General features: G+C 49.2%; 1 protein-coding gene across 1 annotated transcript in view; it reads right to left on the reverse strand.

Annotated features, from left to right (window-relative positions):
• Window positions 1-17,368: 17,368 nt before the first annotated feature.
• LOC101780209 (uncharacterized protein At3g52155, chloroplastic) overlaps window positions 17,369-19,337 on the reverse strand; it is a 2,740-nt gene continuing 771 nt past the window's right edge. Inside the window, exons 2-5 of the mRNA XM_004956425.3 lie at window positions 18,949-19,048; window positions 17,998-18,177; window positions 17,743-17,860; window positions 17,369-17,634 (exon numbers count right to left, since the gene is read on the reverse strand). Coding sequence (XP_004956482.1) covers window positions 17,578-17,634; window positions 17,743-17,860; window positions 17,998-18,177; window positions 18,949-19,048 — 455 coding nt within the window. The 3' untranslated portion in view covers window positions 17,369-17,577. The remainder of the gene's footprint in view (window positions 17,635-17,742; window positions 17,861-17,997; window positions 18,178-18,948; window positions 19,049-19,337) is intronic.

Raw genomic sequence — 19,337 nt, forward strand, 5'->3', positions numbered from 1 at the left:
GAGTAGCTTCCCGAGCTTGAAGTAATAACCTCCGTAGTGCCACCTTCCTCGTAAGTCATAGATGGGCAACAAAGGAGCTCCCTTCTGGTACGGGAGAGTGTCAAGCTATGTGATGAGGCGCGAGTCGACGTCCTTGGTGAGAGCGGGTGGCTTCATACTAGGCCAATAGACGAATCTGCCTTTTGGAGTTGATGTGATTACCAGGCCTGCTGCTGACCTGATAATGAAATCTCCTCCTCCGGATCCGAGTAGTAGTCGAGGTCCTCAACCACATCCGTATCAGATTGTGATCTGGATAGGGCCGCCTGATAAACGGTGGTCGAGTTGTGGTGTCTGAACGGGAGTCAACTCCGGTGGCAATCTAACTTGCATGATGGCTTATGTGCCAACTCGTGCAGGTTAATCCAACCGACGGGAGAAGTCGAGTTGTACTTAGACTTGTCCCTCCAGCCTCTGACTAGGTCAGAAATTGAAAATTCACTGAAATTCTCAACGAGATCCTCCACAGCTTAGCGCTGGAGCTTCATGGTTTGATGCTTCTTCTCCGAGGTCGACGCAATGTGGCGGTGGAAATTTCCAGCACCGTATGCGAACCAATGAGCCAAAGATGAACGTCGTGCTTGCTTCAAACACGACGGTTGGCTTGATGATGACTTGTGCCATCGAGTTCGCCAATGGATTCTCAGTGAGATCCCCTACCTGGCGTGCTAGCTGTCAGTGTTTAGATCCGGCAACCTACTGAGGGTGGTACCCGAGGTAGTATTTTGGTTAGTGGGGCTCGTCGAGATCATGAACTCGAAGGTAAACATAGACACACGATTTAGACAGGTTTGGGCCACTAGATTACGTAATACCATATGTTCTGTGTGTTGGTTGGATTGAATTGCTTTGGAGAGGGTCCCTACCTCACCTTATATTGTCGGGGGCAGGATTACAGGACAGTTGGTTACAAGAATACTAGTCGGATACGACTAGAGGAGTTCTACTCTTATTACAATGAGTATTTTCCTAATCCTCGACTAGTTCCTAAATTTCTATGTAGACTACACCATCCTGCGCCATGGTCTCCATGTCAGATGCATCTCAGTATCCAGCCCTATATTTAGGACTATCCAAACCTTCTGGTGGGCCCATAGATATATGTACAACAACAAGTATGGGGTTGGACACTGAGATGCATCTGATATGGAGACCATGGCGTAGGATGGCGTAGTCTACATGAAAAACAGGAACTAGTTGAGGATTAGAAAATTACTCATTGTAATAAGAGTAGAACTCCTCTAGTCATTGCCAACTAGCATTCTTTTAATCAACCGACTTGTAACTCTGTCTCGTGTATATAAGGCGAGGCAGGAACCCCCTCCAAAGCAATTCAATACAACCAACACACAGGACGTAAGATATTACGCTATTCAGTGGCCTGAACCTATCTAAATTGTGTGTCTGTGTTTACCTTTAAGTTCCTAATCTCGATGAGCCCCACCGACCAAAACTCTACCTTGGGCAGCCCTGTCGGTAGGTTGCCGGGTCTAAACACTGACAATCTCGCTCATCTTGAACGAGAGCATCATGAAATCTTAAACTCTTGTCACCGTGCCCTGGTGGTCCTTCTTGAAGCCAATGAAGAACTACGTCTTGAAGTACTCATCTGCCACCAAATACTTCTGGCGCTCGTCTTCGCTGAGATCTTCAATGGAGGCCGTGATGATGTTGTCCATGTCAATTTTCGTAGTAGATCCCATCTGGCTAGGGTTTAATAGAATGGTTGTAGAAATCAGATCTTTCTTCCCCAACGGAATCGCCAAAAATGTGTTGACGCTATTTTTGGTCAACACACCGAATTGCACTAGATTGCGTGTGGTGGAACTTCACCTCACGAGGCTCCTACCTCAAAACGGTCTTTGAGGGGCCGGTTAGACCGGTCGGCACAGGGGCAATGCGAAAACCTATGATCATTACTCCGGGAGGGACCCCATTAGGGATGGCACCTAGGGTTGCTCTAAGATCGGCAGGCCACTCAGAACATCCTCAACTGCCATTGAGACAAAGGAGGAAAGCAAGGGGTTGGAAAAGATTAGGGTTTGGAGATAAAAGTAAAGTAAATGTTTTGATCGATTGGGTGTTAGCCTCAATCTGCCATGGCCCTCTATATTTATAGGGTGGGAAGGTCTTGCCCTGCAAGGAAATCCTATTACAAATCTTAATCTACTTGGACTCCTCAATTCCACTCGGATTAGAATTAGGCCGGTCGGACCGCATATACCCACCGGTAAGACCAGTTAGCTTTTGCCAGATCAGTTATAGGATCCTGGACCATTCAGACCACCTAGATGAATCGGTCTGACTAGTCACCCCAGCCTGATCAGCTCGCAACCAATTTTAGGCTCTAACACTATGGATTAATAATGGCACGTACACGTCACCCTCCGAATTCTTGCAGCATGACAAAAGATGATTTTAGGGTTGTTTGTTCCCTCCTAGATTATATAAACTAGATTATGGTCAAGGATAGTATTGTAAAAGAACATCTTGGAAGGTAGCTTATATTAGTGGAAAATCCTTCATCAGTCCCCGGTCCAAGCCCCCTTAATATTGTTGTTGGACCTCGAACTACGAGTTCGCGATTAAAAGTCTCGGCATTTAGTACCGGGTAACTCACCCGGGACTAAAGGACTAAATCTCGCAAATACGCACATGTCGCAAGTCATAAGTTACGTGATTTTTCACGCAAAATGTGCACGTGAGTGGTACGCGGGATTCGAACCCGTGACTTCGTGCATAACTTTCTTACCATATCACATACACAACGCGTGTGATTAAGTAGGGGATGATTTCCTTTTGAAGTCACCCGTGGAGAACCTTTTAGTCCCCATTTGTAGGTTTGTAATACAAATCAGGACTAAAGCCTTGAGAAGTTTGTAGTACAAACAAGGACTAAATACTTGAGAAGTATTAGCACCGAGTTGGTATTACAAACCGGGACTGAATTAAAGGGTAGATTTTTGTACCGGTTTGTGTTACCAACTGGGACTAAAAGGTCTTCTAGTCCATTCATTTCAAGATTTTTGTTGAGGATTGATGTCCATTTTTCTACGTTATTTTAGATTATTTATGGTTCGTACACTGTGGCGACCGACCTCGAAATCTTCCGAGTTAATCTTAATCCGAGACCCTGTTCACCTGTCTTAGTTTTCCAAGCCTAAGTGATCAACCTCCAGTCCGGTCCCGACCCCTGAGACCCGACCCCTCTCCGCTAGCATCCAGTTCCGACCCCACCGACCCCAACTCACCCGCCGGATCTTTCTGAGTCATCCCCCAACACCTCCCTTCAATCTGACCGGTGGACCCACGAGATCTTTTCTCCTAGATCTTCCGCGACAGGCGCACTCGAGTTGCATGCCCGCTTCAGAGTTCCCCCACCGTGTGGCTCAACTCCTCCGACATCCGCCGCTCCGCCTCGTCTTCGGCCCGCGACCAAATGGATTCTCGCGCCCTCCTCCCCAATCGCAGCGGAAGCCCCTCTGCAACCTTTCTGCAGCACCTCGCCGCCCGCGCCCATCATCACATCGCCAGATCCCGGCCGCAGAGCCCGATGTCGCCCGTCTTTTCCGTCACCTCGCCACAGTCGCGCCGCCCGGTCTTCGCTACACAACGATTCCTCCTCCGCCAACCCCGACCACGGCAGCGATAGCTCCTTTTCCCGCCCTGTCAGAAGCCGCCCGACAATCTGTTGCTCCACGCTCACCCGCGCCCTCGCGGCTGCCTGTCTTCTCACCTGTGCACCCTCGATCCTAGCGCCGTTTTCCCGGTCACTTCCATCAACTCCACCGCACGACGACGCCCGCCTCTGCCAAATCTCAACCACCAGAAAACCCGCGCCTGCACCGCCCTGATGCCAGAGCCCAATGACCGCCGGCGTCACCCCCGAAGTCCTGTTCCACCGCCCTCGTCGCTCAATCACCGCCCGGGCAGAGCACTCCATTGCTTCTTCCCCGGCCTTCGCGCCGCTCCCCTTCTCACTCCCGCGCAACTATAAAAGGGAATGCGCGAGCCCCGCCGGAGTCCCCTTCGCCATCGCTACCCTCCCGCCATTTTTCTTGCTCCCTGTTCGAGCTCCCAGCGCCACCACACTAAGTCCCTGAGGAACTCTCCTCTCCGCTCCACACCGTTTTCCCCCAATCCACCCAGCCGCTTGCTCCTCCGTGCTGCGTAAGAGCTTACTTGTGATCCACAAGAAGCACCGCCGCCGCCGGAGCACCGCCGGACATCTCCGCCACAAGTCTTAGTGTTCCAGTTCCTCCGCCCAAACCTGCTCTTCCCAACCCCAATCTTTCCTTGTAAGACGAAGGTAAGCTGCTGACCCTTTTTCCGCCTCACCCGACCCTTCTGTTCGTCCGACCCCTTTTCCGCCTCGTCCGACCCTTCTGTTCGTCCGACCCCTTTTTCCGTCTCGCCCGACCCTGTCTGTTCGCCGACCCCGGATGGTAAGCCCCGGATGCATGAAACCCCTACGTTTTCCAAACTTGCGCATGCCTCCTTTAACATGCTTGTGCATTTACACATAGGAGTTGTTTGGAACCATAGATGCATGACTTAGTTTTCCCATGATCTGAACACTAGCTGTTGGACCGAATAGATGCTTTGCTTAAATAGGAAACGGTAAAAGCCGAGTGATTCCTATCACTCGCGAGTTGTAGGAGTTGGTTGTTTACCTTCTGTTACAACTATAAGGACGATGGACGGGGCAGGGTTTGAGGTAATTCTTTGGTGGACGGATGATTGCCCCGTCTGTCTATGAACTTGCTAAGGCCCGACAGTGGTGGTGTTCGTGATCAAGTGTTTGAAGGTACTAATCTCATACCTAGTATGGGATGGGGAAGCCTAGTACCTGATTGAACTAGGGCGTGGCTTATACCCCTGCTGTCCCTGGAACGAGGTTCCCATGGTGCATCATGTGGGTGCAAGTGCGGTCACAGTACGGTCGAGGCTGGGACTGTGGAGCATTGCATGCCAAGGGAAGTTTGGACCTGACACGTGCCTGGGAATTGATGGGGACGGCCGACACAGGAAGCGGCCCTTGTGGTACGCGGATGTCGTGAGGTTAGGTTCGCCATGCATGGTTAAGAAACTCAAATCGATTCGTCTGCCTCTCACAGTTTGAGACTGCTTGATCACTATGTCACCCTGAGTAAATAAGGAATCTGATGATGGCATGGTTTTGTTGATGATATATACATACCTTTGGTTGGTTCTATGATTGCTTAGAATAGGTTGCAAACTTAGACCGGATAATGAACTTAGAACCGGAGCTAAAACTTGAAAGTAGGGTTACACCTAGCGCTTTTGGCAAACAAACCCCTCAGCCAAAAAGCCTTGCATGTCTAGAAGAGGTAGTTTAGCGCGCTCCCTGTCGGTTAAGTCTTGTTGAGCTTAGTAGCTCAGCCTTGTTGTGACTTTTCTTTTTCAGGTGTTGTTGCTGTTCCCGAGCCCCCTTCTGCTGGCACTTGGCTGCCCCAACTCCCTCCGGGTTGGACGGTTGAGTGGGATCCCTCCTCGGTCGGCGAGGAGAGGGATCACTGACGTCTTGGCTGGCCTCACCAAGGACGTCCGACCCCTGTGAAGCTTCCGCTTGCTGTTTTACCTTCTGTTGTTTTTCTTTTGAACCTTGTAAAACTCTGATGTTTGTTTTATAACCAAACTAAATGGTCAAGTTGTTTAACTCGGTGGACTTGTTGTATTCTCTGGAACCACTCACCTTCGTGTGAGTTTGCTAACTCGATCCTGTTCAAGTGGTTAATCGGATGAAATCCGACGGCACTTCGTGTTAACTTGGCTTAGGCATGGGTGTCGCATGTTAGGCGACTTAACCTTGTTTAATCAAGCTAATCCTAAGTGGATCCGCCACAGCTGGTACTAGAGCCGGTTTAGCAATACAGAGAACACAACAAGCCCTAACAACTTCTTTGAAAAGATAAAAGTTGCAAGAAACTTTTTGAAAAATCTCGTACGATCGTTAAGGATGACTTTAGTGCGAGAGGCCCTAGGGGATTTTGGGGTTGTTTTAGGTGGCTAATATTTATTTGGTTATCTTGCTAACCCTTCCAGCACTTCGCCACGTTTATCATATGTGTGCCGAGTTCCGCATCACGAGTATGCGAGGGTTGATAGGGAGTTCTATTCAAAGGACCCTATCATCGCGGTTGTTTCGCCCACGTCTATCATACGTGCGCAGGTTCCGTATGTAATCCATACGAAGGTTGGTACGGTTCGATTCCAACGAGCCTATCAGCACGGTTGTTCGCCACGTCTATTACACGTGCGCTGATTCCGCATCGCGAGTATGCGAAGGGTTATACGGTTCCACTCAAAGGGAACCTATTTCCACGGTTGAGTGCTGTCCATGCAGCCTTGAACGCATGGGTGTCGTTCCTATAGTGAGCGGTAATGTTTGGGAACGCTTTCGTGGGTGCTGGCACGAAAGGTTCGTGTGGTGGTGTTTTCTGCAGGTACACTAACTGCGTTCGCTTAGGAGACGTTGCTAGAACCGACTAGCTATTATAGGGAGAGACGTACTGTTGCCTTGCCACCGGCACTAACTGCGTAAGACCAAAGTTTTGGCAGTTGTTTTGGTTGAGAACGAGGTAGGCCGTGCATGCGACATAAGCTAAAATCTGTAAAGTCACCTTCCTCAAAAGCAACCTTGCTCGGAGAAGCTCTTCTTCGGTTTAAGGATTTCTAGTTTTCTTCCCGCTCGTGCTTGGTCAAAACTGAATGCTTTCTGTGTCCGACCCCTGACCTTTGGATTCTAGCTCACGTGGTTTTGGTTTCTTGGTTCCAGATGGCCGCCCCCGGACACGTTCTGTTTGGAGCGGATGGCACCTTCCAATCAACGTGTCTACACTTCGAGGGCTTCCCCGCGATCTTGTGGGATACCTTGAAATGGTTCGGGTACCAGTCCCCATCGTTGTATGCGGGACGACTGTACCTGGAGCAAGGTGTCCAGACGTGCAACATACAGGCGGTAGTACCTCCTCCTCCTGTGCGGCTCGACTGGCCCTCGTTCGGGATATCAGCATACGGTTTTTGCTCCGGAGGACACCTGGGAGTCCTCCGCCCTTCAGCTCCTTACTCGTTTCTGTCAGTTACACCCACTGGAGGTCACCCTAGACCCCATCGGCCTGTTCCCTACCAGAAACTGGTTGGATCCGGCGTGGCTCGACCGCATCGGAAATATCGAGGTGCTGGCCACCACCTACTCTATGGTCACCATCACCACCAACATCCGGTGTATGTTAGCCCTCTATTGGATGATTGAGCTCCAAGGAAGAGCCATGACCATTCTTGCTCGGACCGCCGTGGATGCCCAAGGACACCTCCAGGCCGCCAGAAGAGACCTGGTCGGCCAAACATATCAGCTTATCCAGCGAGGCGTTCAGATCCATGACATGCAAGACAGAATCTCTGAGCTCGAAGGAGAAGTAGCCGACTTGGTGGACGGCATGATCGAGCTATCGGAGGAGAAGATGGAAGTGGAAATGGAGCTGGCGGTTGCCAATGCTCATCTGGACGAGCATCACGCCGAGCTCGATGATATGCACGCCCTCCAGATGCAACTAGAAGCTCAAGAGGACCCCGAGGAGGTTGAGAAAGCGTCCAGTATGGACATTGAAAAGGACGGCGCCCCTTCTCCTACTCATAGTGTTCATTTGTAGATGGAGAGTTGCAAGGAACTCATTGTTTTGTTGTACTCCTCGGCAGCCTAAATTTTGGAAAGATCTGTAATAGGTTAGCCTTGAGTCGAGTACTCCCTGTGTTTGGAACACCTCTGTAAAAAGATCCCAATGAAATCAAATCCTGAGTCTGACCTTTGATTCTTTGCAAATGTTGGAATGTTAGACTAAGTGAGTTGTGCTGCGACCACACGCGCTGTTTTTCTGTGGGTCTGTTCAAGTTTGGCCGACCCCGGTTCGCGAGATCGGATGCGCCTGACCCCTCGAGGCAGTTCTCCGCCTCGCCCGACCTTTCGAGGCAGTCTCCGCCTCGCCCGACCCCTTTTTAGTGTGGATCATTGCCGACCCCTTTTCTCGGGATGATCACTTAGCCCGACCCCGTGGCTTAAGTTCGGATGTAAGGAAATTCCAGGAGTCTGGGTATGGTATGGTTTGCCCGAAGTCGAGTGCAATGCCAGGATAAACGCTAACTAACATGACAATGAGAAGAGTGTACCTCCCTTATGAGGACGTGTGTTGCATTATCAGCAAGAGTTGCATCGGAGAAATTTAACTTATGCGTTCCATCTGTTGGAGTACTTCTAAGATTATGAATTTAAAGGAACGTTAACTCTTGCAGATGGCGCATCACACCAGATCTGGTTCTGTGCCCGGCAGCAGTGAGGAAAGACAAGATCTTCCCCCACCCCCGCCCTCGTCCCCACTAGAGGCAATCTTAGCGGCTCAAACCGAGCTGCTAAGGCATCTTGTACAAGGACAACAGCAGCAGCCCCATGGGGGAAGGGCTCAACAGCAGCCTCATGTTGCTCGGTACGAAGACTTTTTGGGACGCAGCCCCCTTTGTTCCAGAGGACACAAGACCCGCTCGACGCCAACGCCTGGGTTCGTACGATTGAATCCAAGTTCGAGCTCCTCACCGCCCCGTGCCCCGACCATAACAAGGCCCGATTTGCGGTTCAACAGCTGCGTGGTTCCGCCCGGCTCTAGTGGGACCACCACCATGCTATGTTGCCGGCCGGCCATGTGGTCAGCTGGAACGAGTTCAAGACCGCGTTCAGAGCACATCACATTCCGGAAGGTCTCCTGGAGCGCAAGCTCAATGAGTTCCTGGCTCTTACCTAGGGACCCCGAGATGTCCTGCACTACGCTCAAACTTTCAATGATCTATGCCGTTATGCCGGCTATCATGCGGACATAGACGAGAAGAAGCGGGACAGATTCCGCCGAGGACTGAGTTTAGAACTCAGAGAGAGGTTGAACCCCATCAAGGTGGATACCTACAACGAGTTGGTCAACCTGGCCATCTCGCAAGAGGACTGCATGCAGGCTCTCAAAGCCAACCAGAAGAGGAAGGCCTCCGTGGTATTTCCGAGCCAGCCAACTCGAAGATTCAGGATGGTTCCTCCACAAGCGCCCAGCCGACCCCAGAAGTTGGGAAGGTGGATTGCCCGACCCCCACCAGCAGCAGCGCCCCGTTTTCCTGGTTTCCAACCACAGGCGCCCCAGCCAAACCTGCCACCACCCCTCCCTGCAACCGGTAACCGCTGCTTCACCTGCGGCAATGAAGGACATTTCGCCAAGGACTGCCCCAGAAATCAGAGCCCGCGCCCAGGGCAGAGCAATGCAGCGCCCAACCAAGGGAAGAGGCCCAAGGTGCAAGTTCGCCAAGGACGACTGAACTTTACCCATGCAGCAGAGCTTCCCGAAGGTGCGCCGATAATGACGGGTACCTTTCTGATTCACAGCTTTTCAGCTTTGGTTTTGTTTGACTCGGGAGCTTCACATAGTTTTATCGGGAGAAAGACCCGTGACAAGTGTGGGTTACAAGAATGCCAAATCAAAGGGTCCTTTAGAATATCCACCCCGGGTGGAATGATCACATCTGATTGGATGAGTGTTAATGTGCCTATTCAGCTAGGCCAAAACCTTTTTAAGGAGAATCTTATCATCCTTGACCTGGACGAAATAGATATCATTCTTGGAATGGATTGGATGACCCGGCACCAAGTGGTTCTAGACCCAGCCGCCCGAACCCTTCACATCAACTCGCCCTTTTATGGCAGTTCTACCTTGTTCTTGAACCTTCCTAAATCCACACTTCCTTGTGCGTACCCTCTATCGCAAGCCCGACTAGAGAGCCTCCCTGTTGTCTCTGAGTACCCTGATGTGTTCCCAGAAGACTTGCATGGCATGCCACCTGATAGAGATGTAGAGTTTTCCATAGAGTTGATCCCCGGCACCGCTCCGATATCCAAGAGACCCTATCGGATGCCGCCTGCTGAGTTGGACGAGTTGAAGACCCAGTTGCATGATCTGTTGGAAAAAGGCTTCATCCGACCCAGCACATCACCTTGGGGTTGCCCCGCCCTGTTCGTGAAGAAGAAGGATGGGAGTCTCCGCATGTGTGTGGACTACCGACCCCTCAATACGGTGACCGTCAAGAACAAGTACCCACTGCCATGCATCGATGTCTTGTTTGATCAGTTAGCTGGAGCAAAAGTGTTCTCCAAGATCGATCTTCGTTCGGGTTATCACCAAATCAAGATCCGATCATGCGACATACCCAAAACAGCCTTCTCCACAAGATATGAACTCTACGAGTACCTGATCATGTCCTTTGGACTCACCAATGCACCCGCCTATTTCATGTACCTCATGAACTCGGTGTTCATGCCCGAGTTGGACAAGTTTGTAGTGGTGTTCATTGATGATATCCTCGTGTACTCGAAGAGCGAAGAAGAACATACCAACCATCTTCGCGTAGTTCTCCAGCGGCTGAGAGATCATCAACTCTATGCCAAGTTCTCCAAGTGTGAGTTCTGGTTAGATAGTTAAGAGTTTTTGGGACACACTATCTCCAAGGATGGCATAGCCGTCGACCCCAGCAAGGTACAGGAAGTCATGGACTGGAAGCCTCCTGCCTCAGTGCACCAGATCAGAAGTTTCCTTGGACTGGCAGGCTACTATCGGCGTTTTATACCGGATTTCTCCCAGATAGCTAAGCCGATGACAGAACTGCTGAAGAAGGAGGTCAGATTCGTGTGGAACGACAAGTGTGAAGAAGCCTTCAAGACCCTGAAGCACTTTCTGACCACAGCCCCAGTTTTGGCCCAACCCGACCCCTCTAGGCCGTTTCACGTGTACTGTGACGCCTCTGGCACTGGACTTGGGTGTGTTCTTATGCAAGACAACCGAGTCATTGCCTATGCCTCACGGGCGTTACGACCTCATGAGCTGAACTACCCGACCCATGATCTTGAGTTGGCAGCAGTGATTCATGCTTTAAAGATATGGAGACACTATCTGATGGGCACCCACTACAACATCTACACCGACCACAAGAGCCTCAAGTACATCTTCACTCAAGCCGACCTCAACATGCGCCAAAGGAGATGGTTGGAGTTGATAAAAGACTATGATTTGAAAGTTCACTACCATCCCGGCAAGGCCAATGTGGTGGCCGATGCTCTTAGTCGCAAGACCTTTTGCAACTACTTGATGGCAACAACCTTCACCGAAACCTTGTGCCATGAGATGGGAAAACTCAGTTTGGAAATTATTCCCCATGGAACCCTCGGCCACATCACCCTTGACTCTGTTTTAGAAGACCAAATAAGGTCAGCACAAGTGTAGGATGAGGAAATAAAGCGGATCACCAAGAAGATCTCCTTGAAGGACGAAGGGTATAAGCAATTTCGACAGGATGAGACTGGGAAGATGTGTTATGGAAACCGGCTTGTTGTACCATCCGACCCCAACCTTAAGAAGCAGATCCTAGATGAAGCTCATCTCTTCAGGTTCTCAATCCATCCTGGCAGCAATAAGATGTACCATGATCTCCGTCAAACCTTCTGGTAGAGTGGAATGAAGCCGGAAATTGCCCGGTATGTTTCAGAATGTGATACCTGTCAACGTGTCAAAGCCAGCCATCTAAAGGTAGCGGGTACCCTGCAGCCCCTACCTATTCCCTCTTGGAAATGGGAAGACATCAGCATGGACTTCATAGTTGGACTGCCCCTTACATCACAGCGACATGACTCCATCTGGGTTATAGTGGACCGCCTGACCAAGTCTGCCCACTTCCTTCCTGTCCGCACCACCCACACAGTCAAGCAGTATGCAGAGTTGTACCTCGACCGTATAGTTTCCCTACACGGTGTACCCAAGACTATCATCTCTGATCGAGGAGTTCAGTTTGTGGCACGCTTTTGGGAACAGCTACAAGCATCCATGGGCACCAAACTCATTCGTAGCTCAACCTATCATCCTTAAACCGATGGTCAAACCGAAAGAGTAAATCAGATCCTGGAAGACATGTTGAGAGCTTGTGTCATCCATTATGACAAAAATTGGGACAAATGCTTGCCCTTGGCAGAGTTCTCCTACAACAATAGCTACCAGGCCAGTTTGAAGATGGCACCATTTGAAGCCTTATATGGCCGGAGATGTCGGACACCTTTGAATTGGTCACAAACTGGAGAAAGACAGATCTATGGCCCTAACTTAGTGGTAGAAGCCGAAGAGCAAGTAAGGGTAATTCAAGCAAATCTCAAGGCTGCCCAATCTCGACAAAAGAGTTATTTCGACAGGCGAAGAAGGCCCATATAGTTCGACATTGGTGATCATGTGTATCTTCGAGTCTTCCTGACCAAAGGAGTGCAACGGTTTGGAGTGAAAGGAAAGTTGGCTCCCCGCTACATTGGCCCTTATGAGATTGTGGAGATCTGTGGACCCGTTGCTTACCGGATCCAACTCCCAGGACAGCTATCGGCCATACATGATGTCTTCCATGTGTCTCAATGGAAGAAATGTGTCCAAGTTCCAACCAAGATCTTAGAACAAGAGCAACTTCAGATCGAGCCCAACCTAACCTATGCCGAGTACCCAGACAGAGTTCTTGACCAGAAGGAGAGGCATACTCGGCGCCAAATGGTCAAAATGTACAAGATCCTCTGGAGGAACCACACGGAGGATGAAGCAACGTGGGAAACAGAAGAGTATTTGAACAAGAACTTCCCAGGTTTTCTGTCTCGTCAAGGAGGTAAGGACTGTACACCCTACTCTTACACCTGAATCTCGGGACGAGATTCTTTTTAAGAGGGGTAGGCTGTGGCGACCGACCCCGAAATCTTCCGAGTTAATCTTAATCCGAGCCCCTGATCACCTGTCTTAGTTTTCCAAGCCTAAGTGATCAACCTCCAATCCGGTCCTGACCCCTGAGACCCGACCCCTCTCCGCTAGCATCCAGTTCCGACCCCGCCAACCCCAACTCACCCGCCGGATCTTTCTGAGTCATCCCCCAACACCTCCCTTCAATCTGACCGGTGGACCCACGAGATCTTTTCTCCCAGATCTTCCGCGACAGGCGCACTCGAGTTGCATGCCCGCTTCAGAGTTCCCCCGCCACGTGGCTCAACTCCTCCGACGTCCGCCGCTCCGCCTCATCTTCGGCCCGCGACCAAATGGATTCTCGCGCCCTCCTCCCCAATCGCAACGGAAGCCCCTCTGCAACCTTTCTGCAGCACCTCGCCACCCGCGCCCATCATCTCATCGCCAGATCCCGGCCGCAGAGCCCGATGTCGTCCGTCTTTTCCGTCACCTCGCCACAGTCGCGCCGTCCGGTCTTCGCTACACGACGATTCCTCCTCCGCCAACCCCGACCACGGCAGCGATAGCTCCTTTTCCCGCCCTGTCAGAAGCCGCCCGACAATCTGTTGCTCCGCGCTCGCCCGCGCGCCCGCGGCCGCCTGTCTTCTCACCTGTGTGCCCTCGATCCTAGCGCCGTTTTCCCGGTCACTTCCATCAGCTCCACCGCACGACGACGCCCGCCTCCGCCAAATCTCAACCACCGGCAAAACCGCGCCTGCGCCGCCCTGACGCCAGAGCCCAATGACCGCCGGCGTAACCCCCGAAGTCCTGTTCCACCGCCCTCGTTGCTCAATCGCCGCCCGAGCAGAGCACTCCATTGCTTCTTCCCCGGCTATAAAAGGGAATGCGCGAGCCCCGTCGAAGTCCCCTTCACCATCGCTACCCTCCCGCCATTTTTCTTGCTCCCTATTCGAGCTCCCAGCGCCACCACACTAAGTCCCTGAGGAACTCTCCTCTCCGCTCCACACCGTTTTCCCCCAATCGACCCAGCCGCTTGCTCCTCCGTGCTGCGTAAGAGCTTACTTGTGATCCACAAGAAGCACCGCCGCCGCCGGAGCACCGCCGGACATCTCCGCCACAAGTCTTAGTGTTCCAGTTCCTCCGCCCGAACCTGCTCTTCCCGACCCCAAGCTTTCCTTGTAAGACGAAGGTAAGCTGCTGACCCTTTATCCGCCTCGTCCGACCCTTCTGTTCGTCCGACCCCTTTTCCACCTCGTCCGACCCTTCTGTTCGTCCGACCCCTTTTTCCATCTCGCCCGACCCTGTCTGTTCGCCGACCCTTTCTCCGCCTCGCCCAAGGGCTCGGCTGTATCTTTTTCCTTGAACCGAGGGTGTAGGTGTAAAACTTGGGGACCTTTCAGCGTTGAGTCTGAGGACCCCTGGTACATCAAACCCTCTAGTTTAAGGGTCAGATCCTAAGTTCCCTTCCTTCAACCCTTACCTCTTAATCTCCACCAACTCCATCGAGCCTCCCCACCCTCCTATTACTTGTCGCAAGTTTCTGGGCTCATACTTGCAAGTGTTGCTGTTGAAATAACCGTCTATGCTAACTCTTGCATTGCATTCGTGTAGAGCTGCGTCTCGCCGACGGCTGCTACGAGCTGCACCCGGCGCCAGAAGACGACAGTGTAGCCGAGCTCCTGCCCCCCAGAAGCCGAAGCCGCCCCAGCAGAAGAGCAGCTTCCTCCTTTCTCGCTTGAAGGCAAGCCCCGGATGCATGAAACCCCTACGTTTTCCAAACTTGCGCATGCCTCCTTTAACATGCTTGTGCATTTACGCATAGGAGTTGTTTGGAACCATAGATGCATGACTTAGTTTTCCCATGATCTGAACACTAGCTGTTGAACCAAGTAGATGCTTTGCTTAAATAGGAAACGGTAAAAGCCGAGTGATTCCTATCACTCGCGAGTTGTAGGAGTTGGTTGTTTACCTTCTGTTACAACTATAAGGACGATGGACGGGGCAGGGTTTGAGGTAATTCTTTGGTGGACGGATGATTGCCCCGTCTGTCTATGAACTTGCTAAGGCCCGACAGTGGTGGTGTTCGTGATCAAGTGTTTGAAGGTACTAATCTCATACCTAGTATGGGATGGGGAAGCCTAGTACCTGATTGAACTAGGGCGTGGCTTATACCCCTGCTGTCCCTGGAACGAGGTTCCCATGGTGCATCATGTGGGTGCAAGTGCGGTCACAGTACGGTAGAGGCCGGGACTGTGGAGCATTGCATGCCAAGGGAAGTTTGGACCTGACACGCGCCTGGGAATTGATGGGGACGGCCGACATAGGAAGCGGCCCTTGTGGTACGCGGATGTCGTGAGGTTAGGTTCGCCGTGCATGGTTAAGAAACTCGAATCGATTCGTCTGCCTCTCACAGTTTGAGACTGCTTGATCGCTATGTCACCCTGAGTAAATAAGGAATCTGATGATGGCACGGTTTTGTTGATGATATATACATACCTTTGGTTGGTTCTATGATTGCTTAGAATAGGTTGCAAACTTAGACCGGATAATGAACTTAGAACCGAAGCTAAAACTTGAAAGTAGGGTTACACCTAGCGCTTTTGGCAAACAAACCCCTCAGCCAAAAAGCCTTGCATGTCTAGAAGAGGTAGTTTAGCGCGCTCCCTGTCGGTTAAGTCTTGTTGAGCTTAGTAGCTCAGCCTTGTTGTGACTTTTCTTTTTCAGGTGTTGTTGCTGTTCTCGAGCCCCCTTCTGCTGGCACTTGGCTGCCCCAACTCCCTCCGGGTTGGACGGTTGAGTGGGATCCCTCCTCGGTCGGCGAGGAGAGGGATCACTGACGTCTTGGCTGGCCTCACCAAGGACGTCCGACCCCTGTGAAGCTTCCGCTTGCTGTTTTACCTTCTGTTGTTTTTCTTTTGAACCTTGTAAAACTCTGATGTTTGTTTTATAACCAAACTAAATGGTCAAGTTGTTTAACTCGGTGGACTTGTTGTATTCTCTGGAACCACTCACCTTCGTGTGAGTTTGCTAACTCGATCCTGTTCAAGTGGTTAATCGGATGAAATCCGACGGCACTTCGTGTTAACTTGGCTTAGGCATGGTGTTGCATGTTAGGCGACTTAACCCTGTTTAATCAAGCTAATCCGAAGTGGATCCGCCACATACGCATTATCCATAATCTAAATTATCTGAAGGGATTGTAATATGAAACAAAAAGGACCTTAGTAAGCAAATGTACGAGTGCATCGATGGTTCTCACTTTCGAGAAAACTTGGGTTAGTGTGCGTGACCCATTGTATGAAAGCAAATGCGGCGGTGCACACTCAACCTGTGAACGAGCCCTTATCACCCATTCGAGGATACACGAGGAGTCGCGCTTGCAATAGAGTTTCATAAGAGTTGAAGGCATAGGAAAATTTCTTATTTGATACTAGAAGATGATACAATTCCCTCTATGATCATGAAAGTTTTTTCCTCCCTTATGCTCTACTCGTTTGGATGAGCGCCGATACAAGCCAGGCCAAAATTTGGCAGCTGGCCGTAGATTAAATGGTGTTTGGACTATGATTTGGCAGGATGGCCTCCCGTAGTTCATTTTGGTGCACTTTGGCCCGCCAAATCGGGGCAACCGAATCGACCGTCGAATTTTGGCCGCGCCGCCGCTTTGGCAGGGCTAGCGTGCGGCAAAATCTAAACGTCCCCTATATGACATGTGTGCCCATTCCGTCGCACTGTTCCGTTAAACCCATGTCAGATTTTTGATTGATGGACCAAATTACCCTTTTGACAGATGGACATCTAGCGTGGGGAGAGGACGATTGAACCTTCTCTCGTTCTCACTCTTCTCATACCCGTCCTCCCTCTTAAACTCTAGATCGAGTGGTGGCTCGGGGTTCCGGTGGTGGGCGGCCGACTCGGCGGCGCGCCAGTTCATGGTTCCGATGGAAAGCGGCGTGCAGGCTGCCCTATATATGCTAATTTATTTATTTTTATTAATATAGTAAAAAAAACATGTGTATAATACCGTGTACATGGTCACCCAACCGCTTTGCGTTTACCATTAAAAAAAACACTACTAAGTAAACAAAATATAGGAGATATGAGCAAACATATAAGAATTCGTATAGGACGTGTTTTTCACTTCACATGATGGATGCTCGAAGTTTATGACTTGTAATTATTTCTTTGCCCATCACTAATAATCTAAACCCCCTAGATAGCAACAGCCTTCTTACTTTACCATGCACTAAAAATTCCATTAGTAAAGCTTATCTAATATCTTTATTATCATCTTAAACCTGCTTGATACCCCAAAATTCAGCCTCCGAGTCAGGCATGACAAGTCATAATCTACTTAAGAGTGCAGCTAGATCCATACAGATGTTCTTCCTGTCTCTGCTCGTCCCTTCTTTTCCTGGAGTTTACGTTCATTATAATTCAAAACAAAAGGAAATATGTCAATTCAACAAAAGGGAAAATGTCATAGGCGTCCAGCTAAATGAACTTTATCGTGGTTTCATGCGTATATATAGTCAGTTATTCAGTTTCGATTTGTTTTCTTATTCATCTTTTGAAGAACTGACAAGAGCCCATGGACCTTTAAAAATGAATTAATCTCATCTATCTATCCATGTTAATAGCTCCAATGGCATGTAAGAACAGCTACACAGGCCAAGGGGCAAACTGAGAATCAAGAAACAGCTACAAAAATTACAACTAACTTTTTAGTTACAACAATTCATGGCTTTACAATTCCATGAAGCTTCCATCCCCCAAGACCAGCGAGAGAAAAAGCCTGCAGATCATGTCGTTTACAAAATCAGTAAGTCTGCTGAATGATACGAAAGAACTATGAAGGAAAAAGTACGAATGAAGCATATTTGTCCAATAAAATTATACTAACCTCAACCCATGATTTCCCTGCAGCTTCTAGCAAAGCAGCGTTACATGTCTTAAGCACAACTGAATCACCAGAAAACATAGAGGCAGCTTCCTCCCATCCTTTATTATGACCCATGCACCTGAGTAATTGTTCTAAAGAAGTGTCATGCTATGTAGAGCAATGAAGTATCAAGCACAGGTCTTAAGACAAAATAATAGAAACTTGAAGCACACATCGAGAACAGATGATAACGAACAAGAACTTGCAATGACTCACATCACAGTTAAGATCTCGTCGCTCGAATATTCACAGATTGCCTTTTGCAAATGCTCTGCAGTTTGGCCATCCATTGCCGCAATTGAGTAGAAACTTGGGATAAAGTGTACCACGGCTTGAGACAATCCCTGGACATGCTCTTGCAGGATCTTAAGAGTTTCCTTCGTGCGCATTGCATCACTGTGTAGAAAGAGAATCATCAATGATAACAAGAATGATATGTTCTATTACTATGCATATTAGTTCATCACATTGTGTGATTAATTTAATCATCTTAATTCTCCAAAGACACTAAACTTTAAACAAACAGGTTAGAATGTGCCAATAATGTTTTGCTCCAAGAAAAAAATAACACATGAGCAGAGAAGCAAGAAATGTAATACATGAATTGAACAGTCATTACACGTTCATTCTGGCAAAACAGGTTAACACAAAAGGAAATAGTATAATAAACATCATGAGCGACACTATAGCCCTGTTCCATGAAAAAACACACATGCAGAATAGTCTTGCAGGTTCATTCCGCTAAAACATGTTGGTGCCAAAAGTAAATTGGTGCAACAATTTATTTGATGAGACGATACATATTCAAACATATGAACACCAAATCTATATGTATGAAAATGCAGGATCTACCCCCATTCCTGTGGGAAAAAACAGAAGACAACTAAAGCAGAAGCTAAAATACAATATAAACATCGTGAGCCAAGAACAGCAAACTATACCTACATTAAACACTAAGGAAAGAAACACTAAGAAACAGAACAGATACAAACCTGCTTGCAAAAATAAAATGGAAAAAATGCAAACCCATTAAGTTAGGTAGCAGAAACTAATATTTTTCAAATGCAACCAAATTGCATCTTGAAGCTTTCGTACTTTATGCACACCCGCTATATATGGTAAGCCATCATAATTCGTGCATGCTCTGTTACATAAATAGTAACACACCTGCACAGGATAAGCTCAGGTATCCATCCCATTTGTTGGAGCTTATTAGAAACGCTTATTGCATCAGCTCTCCCAGCCTTGCTTAGAGGTCTGTCATGATCTGACATTAGGACACATGTTAAACCCTGTTCTTCAGAACAAAATGCAATAGGTGTGCAATCACAAAGGAAAATACATTTGAACACCTAGAAACGGAGCCCCTTGTTCAGATAACTACCAATAAGGGGGTGTTTGTTTCTTTAGCACCTCCTAAAATTCCTGTCACATCGAATGTTTAGATACTAATTAGGAGTATTAAATATAGATTAATTATAAAACCAATTGCACAGATGAAGACTAATTTGCGAGACGAATCTATTAAGCCTAATTAGTCCATGATTGACAATTTG

The sequence above is a fragment of the Setaria italica genome, chromosome II (assembly GCF_000263155.2).
Source record: "Setaria italica strain Yugu1 chromosome II, Setaria_italica_v2.0, whole genome shotgun sequence".
In the NCBI taxonomy this organism is placed as follows: domain Eukaryota; kingdom Viridiplantae; phylum Streptophyta; class Magnoliopsida; order Poales; family Poaceae; genus Setaria; species Setaria italica.